The sequence below is a fragment of the Vulpes lagopus genome, chromosome 1 (genome assembly GCF_018345385.1).
Source record: "Vulpes lagopus strain Blue_001 chromosome 1, ASM1834538v1, whole genome shotgun sequence".
Lineage (NCBI taxonomy): Eukaryota > Metazoa > Chordata > Mammalia > Carnivora > Canidae > Vulpes > Vulpes lagopus.
In genome coordinates, this window is record NC_054824.1 from 143826452 (window position 1) to 143842584 (window position 16133).

General features: G+C 55.0%; 3 protein-coding genes across 4 annotated transcripts; all 3 read left to right on the forward strand.

The window, feature by feature from the left end:
* The first annotated feature begins 1103 nt into the window (after positions 1-1103).
* On the forward strand, positions 1104-6706 carry CKS1B (CDC28 protein kinase regulatory subunit 1B). Its single transcript, XM_041745109.1, has 3 exons — positions 1104-1633; positions 3258-3385; positions 4231-6706. Exons 1-3 carry the CDS (start codon positions 1575-1577, stop codon positions 4281-4283), a joined length of 240 nt encoding a protein of 79 aa, XP_041601043.1. The 5' UTR covers positions 1104-1574; the 3' UTR covers positions 4284-6706.
* Positions 6707-7641: 935 nt separating this feature from the next.
* On the forward strand, positions 7642-12634 carry FLAD1 (flavin adenine dinucleotide synthetase 1). Of its 2 annotated transcripts, none has more exons than XM_041745086.1 (7): positions 7642-7773; positions 9296-10040; positions 10629-10776; positions 11182-11280; positions 11361-11558; positions 12261-12334; positions 12420-12634. In XM_041745086.1, the coding sequence occupies exons 1-7, from the start codon at positions 7693-7695 to the stop codon at positions 12452-12454; spliced, it is 1380 nt and encodes a 459-aa protein (XP_041601020.1). In that variant the 5' UTR covers positions 7642-7692; the 3' UTR covers positions 12455-12634. The 2 variants fall into 2 exon arrangements, with proteins under 2 accessions (XP_041601020.1, XP_041601014.1); XM_041745080.1 differs by having other exon boundaries at positions 11361-11550.
* A 123-nt stretch (positions 12635-12757) lies between these two features.
* On the forward strand, positions 12758-14778 carry LOC121485090 (lens epithelial protein). The gene is made up of 2 exons (XM_041745121.1): positions 12758-13358; positions 13440-14778. The coding sequence occupies exon 1, from the start codon at positions 13130-13132 to the stop codon at positions 13313-13315; it is 186 nt and encodes a 61-aa protein (XP_041601055.1). The 5' UTR covers positions 12758-13129; the 3' UTR covers positions 13316-13358; positions 13440-14778.
* Positions 14779-16133: the final 1355 nt, after the last annotated feature.

A 16133-nucleotide genomic window follows, 5' to 3' on the forward strand; every position in this document is an offset into this window, starting at 1 on the left:
GTAGCAGGAAATGGCGAAAGCCTCAGGAATGTTTCCAGAAGGGAAGGCTGGGCAAGCGGGACCAGGAGGAATGCCCAGACAAGAGCTCTGCTTGGCGCGGGGGGGAGACCAAGAAGCGGCGGGGGCTGGGGAGTCCCTTCCAAAAAACTAAACAAACAAAAACACTCAAACAGCAAAAAGGCCACTGTCCCCTCCACCCAGGCCAGGCCACCGTTTCCAGGCAGCAGGACACTCTAGCTCCTGGTGCACCCGCAGGTCGCACGCCAACCTCACGGCCCTACCAGCTCCCGAGGTGCGGGTGCTAGCCCTACAGCTGTCTCTGGGGCGGAGTCTGTCCTGGGCTGGGAACCCAGGAGCAAGTCTCTCGGCCCCTTTGGCGCCAAACCCCAAGTCCAGGCCCCTCTCCGCGGGGCAGGGGGAGGGGCAAGGGAAGCAGAGGGCGGCCCCTGACCTCGCCCGGCTCGCCCCACCTGCCGGAGCAGAAGCACTGGCTCCGCAGAGCTGAGCCCCAAGTCCAAGAAGAGGAGCTGTGTCAGCAAGGGGCTTCGGGACTACCACAGCGCTCCGAGGGGAGGAGCCCGTCCCACTCTGGACGCTGCCCAGGGGGAATGGGCCCCACATCACGGGTACCGGGGACTGTAAGAGGCGAGGCTACAGCACTGCCCGTTGCGATCAGGCGGGGGGCGGGACCTCTCGGAAGGCGTGGCCTCTGGGGCGGGGCTGCCGGCGCTCGGCCGGGCCTCGGAGGGGCGGGGCTCTGGCCTCCTGGGGGACCCGTCGCCAGAAGGCGAAGAATCGGGAACTCAGAGAACTACCGTCAGGTTTCTCACAGTCGGACTTGGAAGCATGTTCGGGGGTGGGGCTTCCAGGAAAGCTGGGCAGCAGGGTGGGGTCGTGGACAATACACAGAAAACAAGTCGGGGTTCGGGGAGCCCCCTGAAGATGGGGGTGGGACTTCCGGGGAGGGGGGTCTCAGGGGGCGGGACTTGCACATGAAGACCGGAAGTAGGGTCCCGGGAGAGGGGTTCCGGGGTGGAGGAATGGGTCACCTTAGGAGAGGGAGAAGACCTAACTCACCAGGGCCTCATGGAGTCTCCGCACCGCACCGCGGCTCGATTTGGTTCCGGATCACGCCACTGCCTCCTTAGGTCGCCGTTCCAACTTTCTCCCCGGCCTGGCCTCCCTGAAGAAACTTTATTGCACTCACTTCCGGCCTCACTAACCCCTGACCCTCTACCTCAGCGTCCCTCCTTCAGCCGTCCCACTTTGCCGAATCAGCCAATGGCAATGCGAGAACGCGCACGGGAGCAGGAATAGCCAATTAGAGGCATATTTTTTTCCTACGCTCATTCTTGACTAACGTAAGCAGCGCGGTCCAATAAGGACTCGAACAGAAGCAAATCTAAACCAATCGGCGGCTTGAAGGTGGAGTAGTCCCGCCTTAAACCATGGGGGCCAATAGGAAGCGCGGGCGGCGTGTTTGAAAGCTAGGCCAAAGTGGGTGGGAGCGCGTGTTGCTGGGAGTTGTTTGGAGGTTGCCGGAGTGGGCCTGACGGTCTTCAGGCTGAGTGATCATGTCGCACAAACAGATTTACTATTCGGACAAATACGACGACGAGGAGTTCGAGTACCGGTTAGTGCCGCCGCGGGGGCCATAACGAGGTCGTGAACTTTGACAAGTGAGGGCAAGAGGAGTTAGTCACCGGGGCTGAAGCAACAAGACCGGCGCATGCGCGGGGGACTCCCGGGGCGCGGGCGCGAAGCGTCGCAGGGCGCATGCGCGAGGGCCTGGCGGCGCGAGGGCGCGGACAGCTACGGACCGCAGTGTGTCCCGCGCGGGGGAGCGGGCGGAGGGGGCGTGCCTAGAGCTCGAGGCTTCCGCACCCCGCACCATGCGGGGTTCTGGATCGTTCTGGGAGCTCCCCGGGCACGTGGAGGTTGCCCGCTGGGGCGTGCTGGAAAGAAGTGGCCGCAGCGGTGCTGAACGATCGGGGAAAGGGGGCGCGGGCGTGCGGCTCGTGGGAAGGTCTGACCCGGCGACGCAGCGCCGCAGGCTCGGGAGTTGCGCCCGGGCGCGGTGTGACGGAGGCAGCGCCGCGCCTCCAGGAGAAGTACCAGGGAAGAGCGAGGATGTTGCCCGCGTGCCGTTTTGGCTTCTTCCTGGAAGAACGTGGGATGGAGACTTGGCAGGCTTGCGTTTCCTTCCCGGCCAAGTGCGGGGCTCCGGGGACTCGGCGTGTGCTGACCCTTGGGGGACCCAGGCCACTTAGGTTTCTTTCCGCCGCTGACTGTGCGCTGCCACCTCTGCAGAGCTAGTTTCAGCTCCCCGAAGTTGTAAGTCCGGGCGCTGGCGTTGGGGGGCGTCGGTCGGGTCCGATTAGGGATCGAAGACGCTGTTTGTGAAAGAATTTGCTACTAGTACACACCTACTGTGTTTTCACTGAGCATGATGGGGTCTATCTGGAGTAGCCCAACTCAGGTGAGAGTAAGGATTTTTTTTGCCATGAAAGGAGATTTATCCTTGGTTAGGAAAACCTGGGGTTTCCCAAGAGGAGTCTCATGGCAACTCTCTTCAGAGTTGGGAAAATGAAATGGAGGGTAGATTTCAGAAGAGAAGATATTCACATTTCATCCTTGTGATGGCTCTTCCTCACAGCGCTCCACAAGAGGCCTTTCTTCTCCACAAAACCAGCCGTTTTCAAAACTACCTTTAATAATTAACGCTGTGAGTGTCGTGGGGCTGCCCTTAGATCATTCTAATCAGCTAGCTGACTGAGCTCGAGGAAGGCAGGGGCGCGGTGTCCACAGCGCCTGTTCACTTGAGTTACTCACTAACGTGTGCTTTTTAACATACTTGGGGGGACGATTTGCATAATCTGGCCTTTATTTCTAGCTGCCTCTGCCCCATGATAAGAGTACATAAACTTGGGATCCCTGGGTGGCGCGGCGGTTTGGCGCCTGCCTTTGGCCCAGGGCGCGATCCTGGAGACCCGGGATTGAATCCCACGTCGGGCTCCTGGTGCATGGAGCCTGCTTCTCCCTCTGCCTATGTCTCTGCCTCTCTCTCTGTGTGTGTATGACTATCATAGATAAATAAAAATAAAAAAAAATAAATATTAAAAAAAAAAAAGAGTACATAAACTCTCCCATTGGGAACCAATTTTTTCTTTTCTTTGCTCTCTTGGCTTTGTACACAAGCATTTGTCTAACACAACTGCACCCAGTACTGATGTGATCCCTCCGTGTTTCTGTTACAGGCATGTCATGTTGCCCAAGGACATAGCCAAGCTGGTCCCTAAAACCCATCTGATGTCAGAATCTGAATGGAGGAATCTTGGTGTTCAGCAGAGTCAGGGATGGGTCCATTATATGATCCATGAACCAGGTCGGTGCAATGGCTGAAAACAACCATTTAGGGTTCCTTGGCTGAGGAAAAGAGGAATGATAAGATGGTATAACCCAAAGAAATGGAGGTGAGGGTGGTCTATTGGTTCCTCACCAGCCACCTAGAAAAATCAGAGTGATGGGATCCCTAGGTGGCGCAGCGGTTTAGCGCCTGCCTTTTGGCCCAGGGCGCGATCCTGGAGACCTGGGATCGAATCCCACATTGGGCTCCCGGTGCATGGAGCCTGCTTCTGCCTCTCTCTCTCTCTCTCTCTCTCTCTCTCTGTGTGTGTGTGTGTGTGTGTGTGTGTGACTATCATAAATAAATAAATAAAAATTTTTAAAAATCAGAGTGACCTAAAAAAGAGTCAAGTACCGGGAAGTTCAGAAGACAACCTGTCCCTGAAAAAGCTCTTTCAATCTCTAATTCAGTCTGAGCATCACACACACACACACCCGTCCCCCTTTTTAAGGCCACAAACACCCTGGTAGAGGTTATGGATCCTGCATCATTCTCCATGAGAAAGCAAATTCTCAGATGTGTCCCAAATAAGCCAAGGGAAGTATATTTCTTGATAAGACACCAGACCCACAAGCAGCCAGGCAAATCTAACAAAGGAGGTGGGCAGGGGATGGGGGGGCTATACAAACACAGCAAAGGAACTGATGCTAATAGTTCTCTGCTTAGCAGACAGGCCCAGCTTTAGGGTCTGCTTCTGAGGCCATTTGCTTACATCTTAATATAGTTCTAAAGGTCTGAGGGGTAATATCTGGGAAATGGGAAGGGGACGCACTACACACTGCAGAGACCAGGGTGAGCGTGTCTCTTCAATGTCACTCTTTCAGAACCTCACATCTTGTTGTTCCGACGGCCACTGCCCAAGAAGCCGAAGAAATGAAGCTGGCAGCCACTTTCCAGCCTCAAGCTTTACACAGCTGTCGTCGCTTGCTAACATCTTCCTGATAACATCATTATGTTGCCTTCTTGTTTTCTCACTTTGATATTTAAAGGATGTTCAGTACACTGTTTGTGCTGCTGACTGTTTTGCTTGACCAGAGCCAACAGCACCATGGCCCGGCCAGATGAGCGCTCTTTGGGCTGCAGCCTCAGCTGAGCTGTGTACCCAGCAGAGCACACTTGGTACATAGAGGAAGCATCTGACGATAGGCCATGGCTGCCACAGGGATTGTGTAAACTTGCAGTTTTTTTTTTTTTTTCCTGCCAGGTGTTGTATGTTTGGTGGTTTATGTTTCAATATATTGGAGACTTTTCGTTTTATTCAAGGAATCTGTTCCATGTTTAAAAGCCTTGATTAAAGAGGAAGTTTTTTATAATCTAATTCTTTAATTGTAAAGTGTTCCCCCCTCCCCCCACAAGGTAAGCATTACATTCAGTATCCTGTTTCTGATTATATTCCTTTGGGTTAGAAGTTCAGCTCTTTGTTGATAATGAGGTTTATTTCAACATTCAGGTAACTGGCTTTTAATTTATTTTAATCAGGCTTTTTTTTTTTTTTTAAGATTTATTTATTTATTCACGGGAGACACAGGCAGAAGGAGAAGCAGGCTCCTCTCAGGGAGCCTGATGCAGGACTCAATCCCAGATCCCAGGATCATGACCTGAGCCAAAGGCAGGTGCCCAGCCACTGAGCCACCCAGGCATCCCTTAATCAGACTTTCTTTCAAACATCTGAAATATATGTTGCCTTGTTAGCCTGAGATAGAGGTTATATAGAGACATCACCTCATCAAAACAAAGTGTTTCCTAAAGTCAGGGATGCTGCCCCTAACAGTCTTGATATTTGAAGGGCACACGAGGGTGAAGGGAGGAGGCTACTCCTGTGCTCTACTTCTTGCCCAGCCTAAGTCTGGGGCCTACCTGAGGCCTGTTACCTGTGAGGGGTAGGGGAGGAGGGCAGTGGGCAGAAGCCTGTGCTGTTTTTAGTGGCTAGTACTGGCACCTAAGTCATTCCTTAGAGATACTTAACTGGTAGGGGGTGTGGCCTGGATGTGGGAATTTCAAGAATTTTTATGCAGGTAGCCAGAGATTAACCTTTGAGAAAACAGGTGTAAGCTATATTTTAAGAAAACATTTCTCCAGGGGGCGCCTGGCTGGCTCCATTGGTGGAGCAGGCAGCTCAGTTCCCTGGGTTATGAGTTCAAGCCCTATGTTGGGTGGAGAGAACAGTAGTACTAAATAAAGGAATCTTCCTATCTTCCATCCACTTATTCCTACGGCAGTAGTTTAGTTGCAGTCCCTGAATCGGAAGGCTTGATGTCACCAGAACCTTGTTAGAAATGCAAATTATTGGACTCCACCCTAGACCTACTGAATCAGAAACAGGGTTGGACCTAGTGATGTTTCAACAAGCTCTCCAGATGATCCTGGCGACCCCTCAAGCTTGAGAACCCACTGGTAAAGAATTGGACCAGAGCTTTTTTGTGGGAGGGGTAGTCAGATTTTACCAATACTACTAGTAAAGATGATGTGACTTACATCATTAGGCAAATGGAACTTTTGTTTTGCCTTTTTTTTTTTTTTTTTTTTTGAGGGGCATCTGGCTGGGTCAGTCCAAAGAGCATGCAACTCTTGGCAGTTGTTGAAAAAACCACACACACAGGGTTTATTACTTAAGAAAGAATGGTCTAGAAGCCTGGCTCTTTCACATTAGTGTTTTGTAGTTGCTATGTGGCATCCCTTAACCTTTCTTAGCCTGCTGCCCATCTGTAAAATGGGCATCATCTATTTTGGGCTTAAGAGTAAAATGAGGGTGGATGTGGTTCAACTGCTCTCCAAGTGATGGATTTTAGATGTTTACTACAGGAAACATACTCTAGGGACCCGGAGCAGCATCAGCATGGCACGAGAGCTTGTTAAATGCAGATCTCAGGCTCCCACCCCAACTGAATAGGGGAAATTTAATCAGCATATTAGGAAGGTCCCAGATAGGAACACCTGGCCTGCTCTGTCCGTGGAGCATGCAACTCTGGGTAGTGAATTCAAGCTGCACCTTGGGCACAGGGAGGACTTATATTTTTTATAAAAAGATCCCGGACAAAACATTAAAATTTAAGCAGTTTTAGACCAAAAGCAACTGAAATGAGAATAATCCAGGATGATGTGAGACTCCAAAGTGGACACAGGCACTGCCTAGTCACTGCCCTCACTTTACCTGTAAGACCAATAATCGGGCAAAGGTGGTGTTCAGACCACTTTGTGGAGCAAGGCAGGGGTCAGTATGTAGGTGCGTCGTTTTTATAGAGGGGTATGAGCGCTCCACACCCTAAAAGCTCACCTCCAAGTTCTTCCTACCTTCCAAGGTGCTCCTTGCTGGTGTCTCCAACGTGTGCGCGCTACCGAAGCCCTGGGCAGCCCCAGTGCCTAGAACTAGAGTGGGCGCCCCATAGCACTTGCGGGCGAGGAAGTATTAACGGGATGGAAGCGAGCATCACGCCTCCGCTCGCAGCTCCTAGCAGCGCCTCGCACCACTGCCGCTGGCCCCGCCCCCCGCACCAAGCCCGCTGGTCCCGCCCCCGCAGTTCCGGGCGGGTGGTGACCACGTGCTTGTCGCCGATAGCAACCGGCGCTGCTCCCGCCCCCTGGCTAAGGCGGGCGAGCGACAGTCAGCTGCACCAATGGGCCCTTGGAGGCCGTCTGAGCGACAGCCACGGTGACCAACCGCCGTGAGAAGGTGCGGGTCTGGGGTGGGACTCTGCGTGCGGATGTCGCTCGGGACGTGCGGGAGCAGAGGGCACGAGCCGGGGAAGGGCCCGAGAGGCAGGTGCGGACCTGGGAGAGCGGGGCGGGCTGCAGCGGGGCGGGGAGACGGGACTCCGGCCAGAAGGGGTGCGGGCGCCTGAGGGAGGGGCGCCTGCGCTCCAGTCCCGGGCGGAGGGGGCAAGACGCTTAAAGGGACAGGTGCCCCGAAGAGAAGAGGTCTTTAAAGGTGCAGGTGGCCGCGCTCGGCTGTGGGTGCTCGGAGAGCAGGACATTTTAAGGACACTGTAGCCGAGCTTAGAAGGCATGGAAGAGGCCGGGGCTGGGGTTTGAGAACGCAATTCTTAGAGGCAGGGATAAAAGTCTTGTCAGGGGCCTGGCGAGGTCTTTCTCTGAGGAAGAGCGTGCCCTCATGCCCTCCCCGTGTCCTTTCTGGCTCCTCCAGGTTCCCTTGACCCCAGACCCCCCTGTTTTCAGGCTATGGCCCCCAGTGCCCTGTAGACCTGGCGCGACTCCCCTGCTTCCGACCCCTATTTGGGGCCCTGGGTGGCTACTGGAGGGCCGTGCAGAGGGGCAGAGAAGGCAGGACCATGGCATCTAGGGCCTTTGCACCTCCCCCAGGGCGCAGCGTGACGGCGGGCATCATCATTGTTGGAGATGAGATCCTCAAGGTGTGTCTGGGACGGAGAGGGGGGGTGGGCGCCGCCCGTCCTCTAGAGCCTGCTGCACCTTGCTGAGGGAGGCCGACCGGGGGCGCCCCCTTGCCCACCAGGTCCCTGTAGTGGGTCCAACATGTTCTTCCAGTTACTCTGTTGAAAACTTGCAGCGAAGTTGCTACAATTTGCCAAGCATTTTCATAGCGGTAGGAGGGCTTTACAGGAACCAGCGGGAGTCCATCCCGTGAAGGAGGTGCAGTGCATGAGTAAGCAAAACAGGAGAGGACTAGATGGAGGAAATCCCTCAGAACAATGAGGGAAGTCTTAGGAGAGGTCATGGCATCAGGCTTGTAATAACTAATATTGACCCGTTTTTTGAGTGCTTACTGGGGCCTGGCAGTGTGCTTATTATATCAATACGCGGTCTTAACTAATCCTTAGAGCATTCCCATGAGATTTGATACTTTTATAAATCTCAGTTTTTAGATGATGAGACTGAGAAGTTTGCCCAAGATTACAGAGCTCAGGAGTGGTAGAGCTGGGATTCCAAGCCCATTCTCTCTTCCTCCAGAGCAACCCTTACCTACGAAGCCCCCTGTAAAGAAGCAGAAGGAGATGGGGCCAGGGAAGAGCGTCAGATCTACACCCATAGACAGGCAGCCTCAAATATTCTGCAAAGGAATTTGAACTTTAATCAGAATATGGTTGGAAACAACACATGGCTTTTGAGCCCAAGAGTGGTGCAATCACAGTAGCACATTAGAAAGGTTAGTCAGGAGGCCTGGGGCAGAGCACTGTGGCTGGAGGCTGGGAGCCTGGCCAGGGACTGTCACTACTGTCCAGATAAAAGGTGCCAAAGACCTGCATGGTGGTAGTAAGGACAGAGAGCAGAAGTGCGGAGACATTTCAGTAGAGTTGACAACAGAAGTGCCCAACTGGCTATGGACAGTGTCTGGGGATGCCACTAACCAAAGTGACAACAGCCAGGAATATGGTAGAAATGCCTAGTAAGTGCGGGGAGCCAGGGGATTGAAACTGGCAGGACTGGTGAGGTAGTGGATGAGTCATCCACAATAGAATTGACCATGGAATCCATAAGCATATCTGAGGTCAAGGTTCAAATGCAAAGAAGGCCCAGGGTGGATCATGCTACCCCTGACTGTTCAGCTGGATTTTCTCACTCCTGTGCCCAGTCCAGGCTTTTTTTGTTTTGTTTTGTTTTTTTTTATGATAGTCACACAGAGACAGAGAGAGAGGGAGAGGCAGAGACACAGGCAGAGGGAGAAGCAGGCTCCATGCACCGGGGGCCCAATGTGGGATTCGATCCCGGGTCTCCAGGATCGTGCGCTGGGCCAAAGACAGGCACTAAACCACTGCGCCACCCAAGGATCCCCCAGTCCAGGCTTTTTGGCAGCCCAAGACAGTACCCCCCAAAGAGCACAGTGCCCCAGCATCAGGAAAATGCAGCTGTCACCCTTTCCCCTTTGCCCTTCATCCCCACCGCATTGATACTCACTGTCACCATCTCATCTCCCAGGGACACACTCAGGACACCAACACGTACTTTTTGTGCCGGACACTGCGCTCCCTGGGGGTCCAGGTGTGCCGCGTCTCTGTTGTCCCTGATGAGGTCACCACGATTGCAGCCGAGATCACTTCTTTCTCCAGCCGCTTCACCCACGTCCTCACAGCAGGGGGCATCGGCCCCACTCATGACGATGTAACCTTTGAGGCTGTAGCACAGGCCTTCGGGGATGAGCTTAAGCCACACCCCGAGCTGGAAGCAGCCATCAAAGCCCTAGGAGGGAAGGGCTGGGAGAAGCTGTCTCTGGTGCCCTCCTCTGCCCGCCTGCATTACGGCACAGATCCTCAAACGGGCCAGCCCTTCAAATTCCCGCTGGTCTCCGTCCGAAACGTCTACCTCTTCCCAGGCATTCCCGAGCTGCTGAAGAGGGTGCTGGAGGGGCTGAAGGGGCTGTTCCAAAACACAGCTGTGCAGTTCCACCTTCGGGAGCTCTATGTGGCCGCTGATGAGGCCTCTATCGCCCCCATCCTGGCTGAGGCCCAGGCCCACTTTGGGCGCAAGCTTGGCCTGGGCTCCTACCCTGACTGGGGCAGCAACTACTATCAGGTGAAGCTGATGCTGGACTCGGAGGAGGAAGGGCCCCTGGAAGAATGCCTGGCCTACCTGACTACCCATCTTCCCCCGGGGTCGCTGGTCCCCTTTGTGCCCGATGCTGTGCAGCAGGCCAGTGAGGCCGTATACAAACTGGCAGAGTCAGGTAGGGGCCTGGGTTGGGGGGGCCTCCCTGGGCTTAGGAATGTGGGGGCTGCTGGAGGCTTCCTCAAAGTCCAGGAGCGGGTGGAAGATGGCTCCTATAAGTGTAGACTGAGTGCCGACTGTCACCAGCACCATGCTGGGTGTGAGGGTTGTACCCCAACAAGACAGTTGTACGCCGTGCCCTTCAGAGGCCCAGCATAACGAGAGAGGTGGGCGTCACACAGGTGCCTGGGCAGGAGATGGGGGTGCCATGGGGCCTCCACAGCGGGTAGGGCAGCCCTGATCTGAGCATCTACTAGACACAGTCTACTGGGCAAGTAACATACATGTGGGGTGGTCAGCCAGATTGGGTGAGAGCAAATAGTGTGGGGCTTGGGGAAGGGAACCAGGGCCCCCAGAGGGAAGACACTGGGGTGAAGAGTGAGCTGAACAGCCCAGGGGGGCACACTCCAAGGGGCGTGCAGGAGTCTGGACATTACACAACGCACAGTGGAAGTCAAGAAAGACTAATCAAGGGCAGCGTGGCCCCCCACCGCCCTCCACCAGCCACGTGTATCTATGTGATGGCCTCTCATGTGTCTGCTTGCAGAGTCTTCCCTGGGGAAGAAGGTGGCAGGTGCCCTGCAGACTATCGAGACTGCCCTGGCTCAGTATGGCCTCACCCACCTCTGTGTGGGCTTCAATGGCGGCAAGGACTGCACCGCACTGCTGCACCTCCTCCATGCGGCCGTGCAGAGGTGAGCCTGCACCTCAGGCTGAGCCCTCACAGGTGCTCTGGTGGCCCCAGGCAGGCAGGGGAAGGGGGCCAGCAAATGGGGTTGGGAGGAAGCAGCCCTGGTGACCTCTCAGCTGTGGTCCCCCACCACATTTATCAAGCAGCTGCCATGGTGCAGCCCTGGATGTGTGGCTGTGAAGGGAGCTCACAGTCCTGTTGAGGAGGTGAGATTTACATACCTGAGATGGGCTGTGTGCTCCAGGACCGAGGAGTGAGAGATCAAGATGGGCTTTACATAGGAAGTGGTTGTCATGGATGAGAAAGATAAGGGTCCTTCGGGGAACCAAGGAGAACAGTGCAAGCTCAAGCAAGCATCTCCCTGCCTTCCCCAAAAGCCTATGCATCCTTCCTCCACACACCCCCCCAGGAAATGCCCCGATGCTCAGGAACCCCTGCAGATCCTGTATATCCGCAGCATCTCCCCTTTCCCCGAGCTGGAGCAGTTCCTCCAGGATACCATCAAGAGGTACTAGGGGCCTGGGGATGGGGGCTCCAGGGGAGCTTGGCAGTGCCCACTTCTGACCCCCAGCCCTCTTCGTTCCACAGGTATAATCTGCAGGTGTTGGAGGCTGAGGGCGACATGAAGCAAGCCCTGAGCGAGCTGCAGGCGCGGCACCCCCAGCTGGAGGCTGTCCTGATGGGCACGCGCCGCACGGACCCCTACTCCTGCAGCCTCTGCCCCTTCAGCCCCACTGACCCCGGCTGGCCTGCCTTCATGCGTGTCAACCCGCTGCTGGTAACAGGGTAGAGGCTGTGGTGCCTCCAGCCCAGTCCCCTGATCCCTGTGGGTCATGCACCCTGGCTTCTGGGTGTGGGAGAAGTCGGAGCCGGGTGCTCAGATAAAGAACCCCAGCATCCAGGGGAGGCTGTGCTGCTTGGTGGGTCAGCCTTCTGACCAGGCCTTATTTAGCACTGATTTAAAGGCAGGCTTGTGCTTTCTTTTGCCAGCTCTGTGCTGTCCAGTGTGGTGGCCACTAGCCACTTACTATACTCAGACTGTCACTTACTAGAACAAAATAGGGAATTACTAAAAACCACTGAATGGTATACTTTAGAAGGAAGAATTCTGTGGCATGTGAATTAAATCTTCATTTTAAAAATTAAGTACAATTCAAAATTCACTTTTTCCCTTGCACTAACCATGTTCCAGGTGTCCACATGTCAGACAACACAGTTAGAGACCATTTCCATGACCACACAATGTGTGCTGCACCATACTGGCTTGCACAGACAGCCCGTCCCTGCCCTGGCACACACACACACCTGTCGGTTGGGGCTGGAGGGGCCAGGATGCAGGCTTGGTCTTGCATGTGGCGTGGCTTATAGGAACAAACTGTGGCAGAGAATCAGGCTGAGAGGCAGAAGAGCCCTAGGAAGGACCCCTCCCCAGGTGGCAGGGGTTAAGTGTGGGAAGGGGGTATGGGTGATTACACTCTCACCTCCCAGGACTGGACCTATAGAGACATCTGGGACTTCCTGCGTCAGCTCTTTGTCCCGTACTGCATCCTATATGACCGAGGGTAAGAGTGCTGGGAGAGTGTGGGTGTGGGGGGGACGTGGGGTAGGGAGAGCCACCCACCACCTGTTTCCATTCTCCCGGTTCAGCTACACGTCCCTGGGGGGCCAGGAGAACACGGTGAGGAACCCGGCCCTGAAGTGCCTGAGCCCAGGGGGACAGCCCACCTACCGTCCTGCCTACCTACTTGAGAACGAAGAGGAGGAGCGGAACTCCCGCACATGACCTCGCACTCATCCGCTCCAGGAGCTGGGAGGGAGGCCTTCCTGGGGTGTAACCTGTCAATAAACCATGCCTCTCCTGGGCTGATGTTGTGTCTGTGTCTTCCTGCTCTGGGGATGGGAGAAGTAGACATGGGCCAGGCTCTGCCTGTCAGGTCAGTGGGGCCAGGGGTGGGGGCGTGTGCAGAACAGACTGGAAAGGCACTCCCATTGGTGATTCTGAAGGCCAGCCCCAGTAGGAGCCTGCCGAGGACAGGAGAGGGCAGGAGCATGGAGTCCTGGCAGCCACTGGGGGAGGAGGCGGCAATGGCAGGGCCCCAGTTTCCAGACCCAGGCTGGAGGAAGGGAAGTGAGCTTGGCGCGGGGGCTGGAAGATGGGGTGGCCAGTCCCTCCGCCTCCTCAGCCCAGCCTCCATCCCTGTCCAGGGAGGCTGACTCAGCCTATTCTGGGGCCCAGAACTTTCCCTGTGCTAGACCCCGGGGCCTTTGTCCCCACAGTCATGAGGTCTGGGGGGTGGGGATGCCATGGATAAAAGGCACTAGAGGCGGCTCCCACATGCCTCAGAGCTGCTGGCCACATGCAGCCCCAGACACAGCCCCTGGCCCACGCCCTGCCTTTCTCCTTCAGACGAGTCCTGGGAGACACTGGTCTCCGGGTACCTGTCATGAAGCTGGGCACGGGGTGGGAGGGCCTGCAGCAGACCCTGAAGGAACTTGCCTATATCATCCTCTGCTGCTGGTGTATCAAAGAGCTGCTGGATTGACAGGGGGACAACCTCCCTGAGGCTGGCAGCTGGCAATGCTCAGGTAGGGGGGCAGGGCAAACAGGAGGCCTGGCTACCCCACTGTGTTGAAGCCTGCCCCTCAGCTTCCCCTTCTCTCTTCTAGCACCCAGCCTGGCCCCCAGCAGGACTCCCAGGACCAGCTGCTTGGCCAAGGATGGGCCACAGCATCGAGTGACATATGCGTCCTGCTTCCAGTTTGTGCCGTCTGTCTGCCAGTCCTGCGTCCCTAGGCCTCCGCTCCCCGCACCTACCTCCAGTAGACCTCCGGGGCACGGGAGCTTGGCCTGCTGGCTGCGACCCCAGGAAGACTGCTGCAGGACCTGGCCCGTCTCCAGGCCTGGCACAGGGAGCCCACCAGCCCAGATGGTTGATTTTCCCATCCTCTCAGTGCCAGGAATGGGCTTGTCCCCTGTCCCCTAATATCTGTGTTTGAGAATCAATGAAGTGTGTGTGTGTGTGTGTGTGTGTGTGTGTGTGTGTGTACACATATAAAATAAATAGGCCTTGAGGCCTCAAGTCCTAAATGTCAGAAAAACTCAGTCCTGGAAGGGTCTGGAGCCAGAGTACAGATCAGGGAGGGAAGGAGGTTGTCCTGGACAGAGCTGAGACTGAAAACCAGGTTTTCTGACTCACTGATACCTGGGTGGGGAAGGTAGAGGGTGGAAAGGCCTGGTGGGTAGGGAGGGATCCAGCTTGGGTGGGGTCTATGAAGTCCTGTGCCTGGGGCTGGGAACCCAAATCCAAAACCTAGTCTGGCCTGCTGCCTGACTCTGGAGATCTTGGGAAAAGACCTGGACCTGGGTGGCCTCGGGCTTAGCACAGAGCACAGGCACAAGCAGCCAGAATGCACAGAGGTGCTCCACTTCCCCCAGGCAGCCACCAACATGCTTCCCTGAAGGACATCCTAGTACACACCAGCTGAGCAGACCTCATGGCCCACGCACACCCCCCACCCCAGCCTGAGCTCACATGCCCCGGGCCCTCTTGGGGCTGGCTGTTTCCCCCTCCTCTCCTGGGGCTCAGGCCTGGGGATGCTATACCAGGCACTTTCCCCACTCCCAGAGACCAGTTCCCCCCCAACTTCTGAGTTAACTCAGTTTTTCTGGGCATGTTTTGTCTCCTTTTGTAAAGATGACATACACCTCCTTTTGTAAAGACGAGTGAGGAGCTATGCTGGTGAGAAGTGCACACCCCCACCCACCCCCAGCTCTCTGCCCAGGAGTTAGTCAGCTTTTGCTAGGCTCCTGGAGAACATTCCAGAGATAGTCTGCACACATACTGCATCTCCATGCGTTCATTCATGTAACAAATGTCATTGAGCATCCGCTGCACACTGGTCTGGGCGCTCTGAACGCAGCAGGAGCACAATAGGTCCCTGTACTCACGGAGCTTATATTCTCGTGGGCAGATACAGAAAATAAAATAGAAACAAATAAAATAAGTGTGGAGATGTTATTAGGTGATAGGTGTATGGAAAAAAGGACAAGTTGACTGGGGTGGTATGGGCCAGATTGTGGGCCAGGTCCTTGAGGGCCTCTAAGCCAGGGGACATAGGGCCGAACTCTGTGCCAAGTGAAATGAAAACGCCACTGCAAGGTGTTCACACTGGCTACTGTGTTGAGAACAGACGTTAAGGAGCAAGGGTAGGACAGGAGAGCCCCATCAGGAGGCCAACATGTCAGGGGCTCAGAGCAGGTATCTTAGCTATAGTGGTGGAGAGAAGTGGCTGGCCTGAATGCATACACATTCTTTTTTTTTTTAAGCTTTTATTTGGGGGGTGGGTGATGCCTGGGTGGCTCAACAATTAAAGCATCTGCGTTCAAGCATCTGCCTTCATCTCAGGGCATGATCCTGGAGTCCTGAGATCGAGTCCCACATCAGGCTCGCTGCATGGAGCCTGCTTCTCCCTCTGCCTGTGTCTCTGCCTCTCTCTCTCTCTTGTGTCTCTCATGAATAAATAAATAAAATCTTTTTTAAAAAAAATTTTTAAGTAATCTCTACACCCAGTGTGGGACTCAAACTCACAATCCCAAGATCAAGAGTCACACACTTGGGGCATCTAGGTGGCCCAATTAAGCGTCCAATTCTTGATCTTAATCTCAGGTTCTGAGTTCAAGCTCTGCATTGGGCTCCATGCTGGGTGTGGACCCTGCTTAAAAAGAGAGTGAGAGAGTCACACACTCCCCAGACTGAGCCAGCCAGGCACCCCCACCCACTGGTACTCTGTGAGTTGACAACACGCTCTCCACATGGCCCCATATCCCTCCCTCTGCATGGCCCATACAGGATTCCTATCAGTATACGTGGAGCCTGCCTCCGTCCTTCTGGCAATAGAACAGTACTCCACAGTGCTCCACTTTTCATTTATTTTAAAAAAGATTATTTGACAGAGAGAGAGAGAGGACGCACGTAAGGGGGGGGGGGCAGTGGGTAGGCAGAGTGAGAGAATCCCAAGTATCCCCAACGCAGGCTCGACCTCACGCCTCCAAGATCATGACCCAAGCCAAAACCAAAAACCTGACACTCAACCAACTGAGCCAGCCAGGTGTACCTCAAGGTGATTTTTCACCCCAGCAGCTTAGCCACCCTCCTTAGGCCCCCACAAAATCAAGTCAGTGCTCTTTCCTGGTCCCTTGAGCCCACCTAACCCCCAGAGCACAGCAGTGGGAAGGGGTAAAGTCCTCAATGCAACCAGAGCAGTTAGCAGTGGAGGAGGCACATAATTCACCTTCCCACATGAATATGGAGCTCCTACCTCCCCCTCAGTAGCCTGAACCCTGCTTGGTGAGCCCCACCC

Excerpts from the sequence above, each read along its gene's own strand:
- FLAD1 (XM_041745080.1), top strand. The coding sequence starts at position 7,693 with ATGGCATCTAGGGCCTTTGCACCTCCCCCAGGGCGCAGCGTGACGGCG. Across the intron at positions 7,774-9,295 it reads TTGGAGATGAGATCCTCAAG|GGACACACTCAGGACACCAA; the intron begins GTGTGTCTGGGA and ends CTCATCTCCCAG. Across the intron at positions 10,041-10,628 it reads ATACAAACTGGCAGAGTCAG|AGTCTTCCCTGGGGAAGAAG; the intron begins GTAGGGGCCTGG and ends GTCTGCTTGCAG.
- LOC121485090 (XM_041745121.1), top strand. The coding sequence starts at position 13,130 with ATGCAGCCCCAGACACAGCCCCTGGCCCACGCCCTGCCTTTCTCCTTC.
- CKS1B (XM_041745109.1), top strand. The coding sequence starts at position 1,575 with ATGTCGCACAAACAGATTTACTATTCGGACAAATACGACGACGAGGAG. Across the intron at positions 1,634-3,257 it reads GACGAGGAGTTCGAGTACCG|GCATGTCATGTTGCCCAAGG; the intron begins GTTAGTGCCGCC and ends TTTCTGTTACAG. Across the intron at positions 3,386-4,230 it reads TTATATGATCCATGAACCAG|AACCTCACATCTTGTTGTTC; the intron begins GTCGGTGCAATG and ends TCACTCTTTCAG.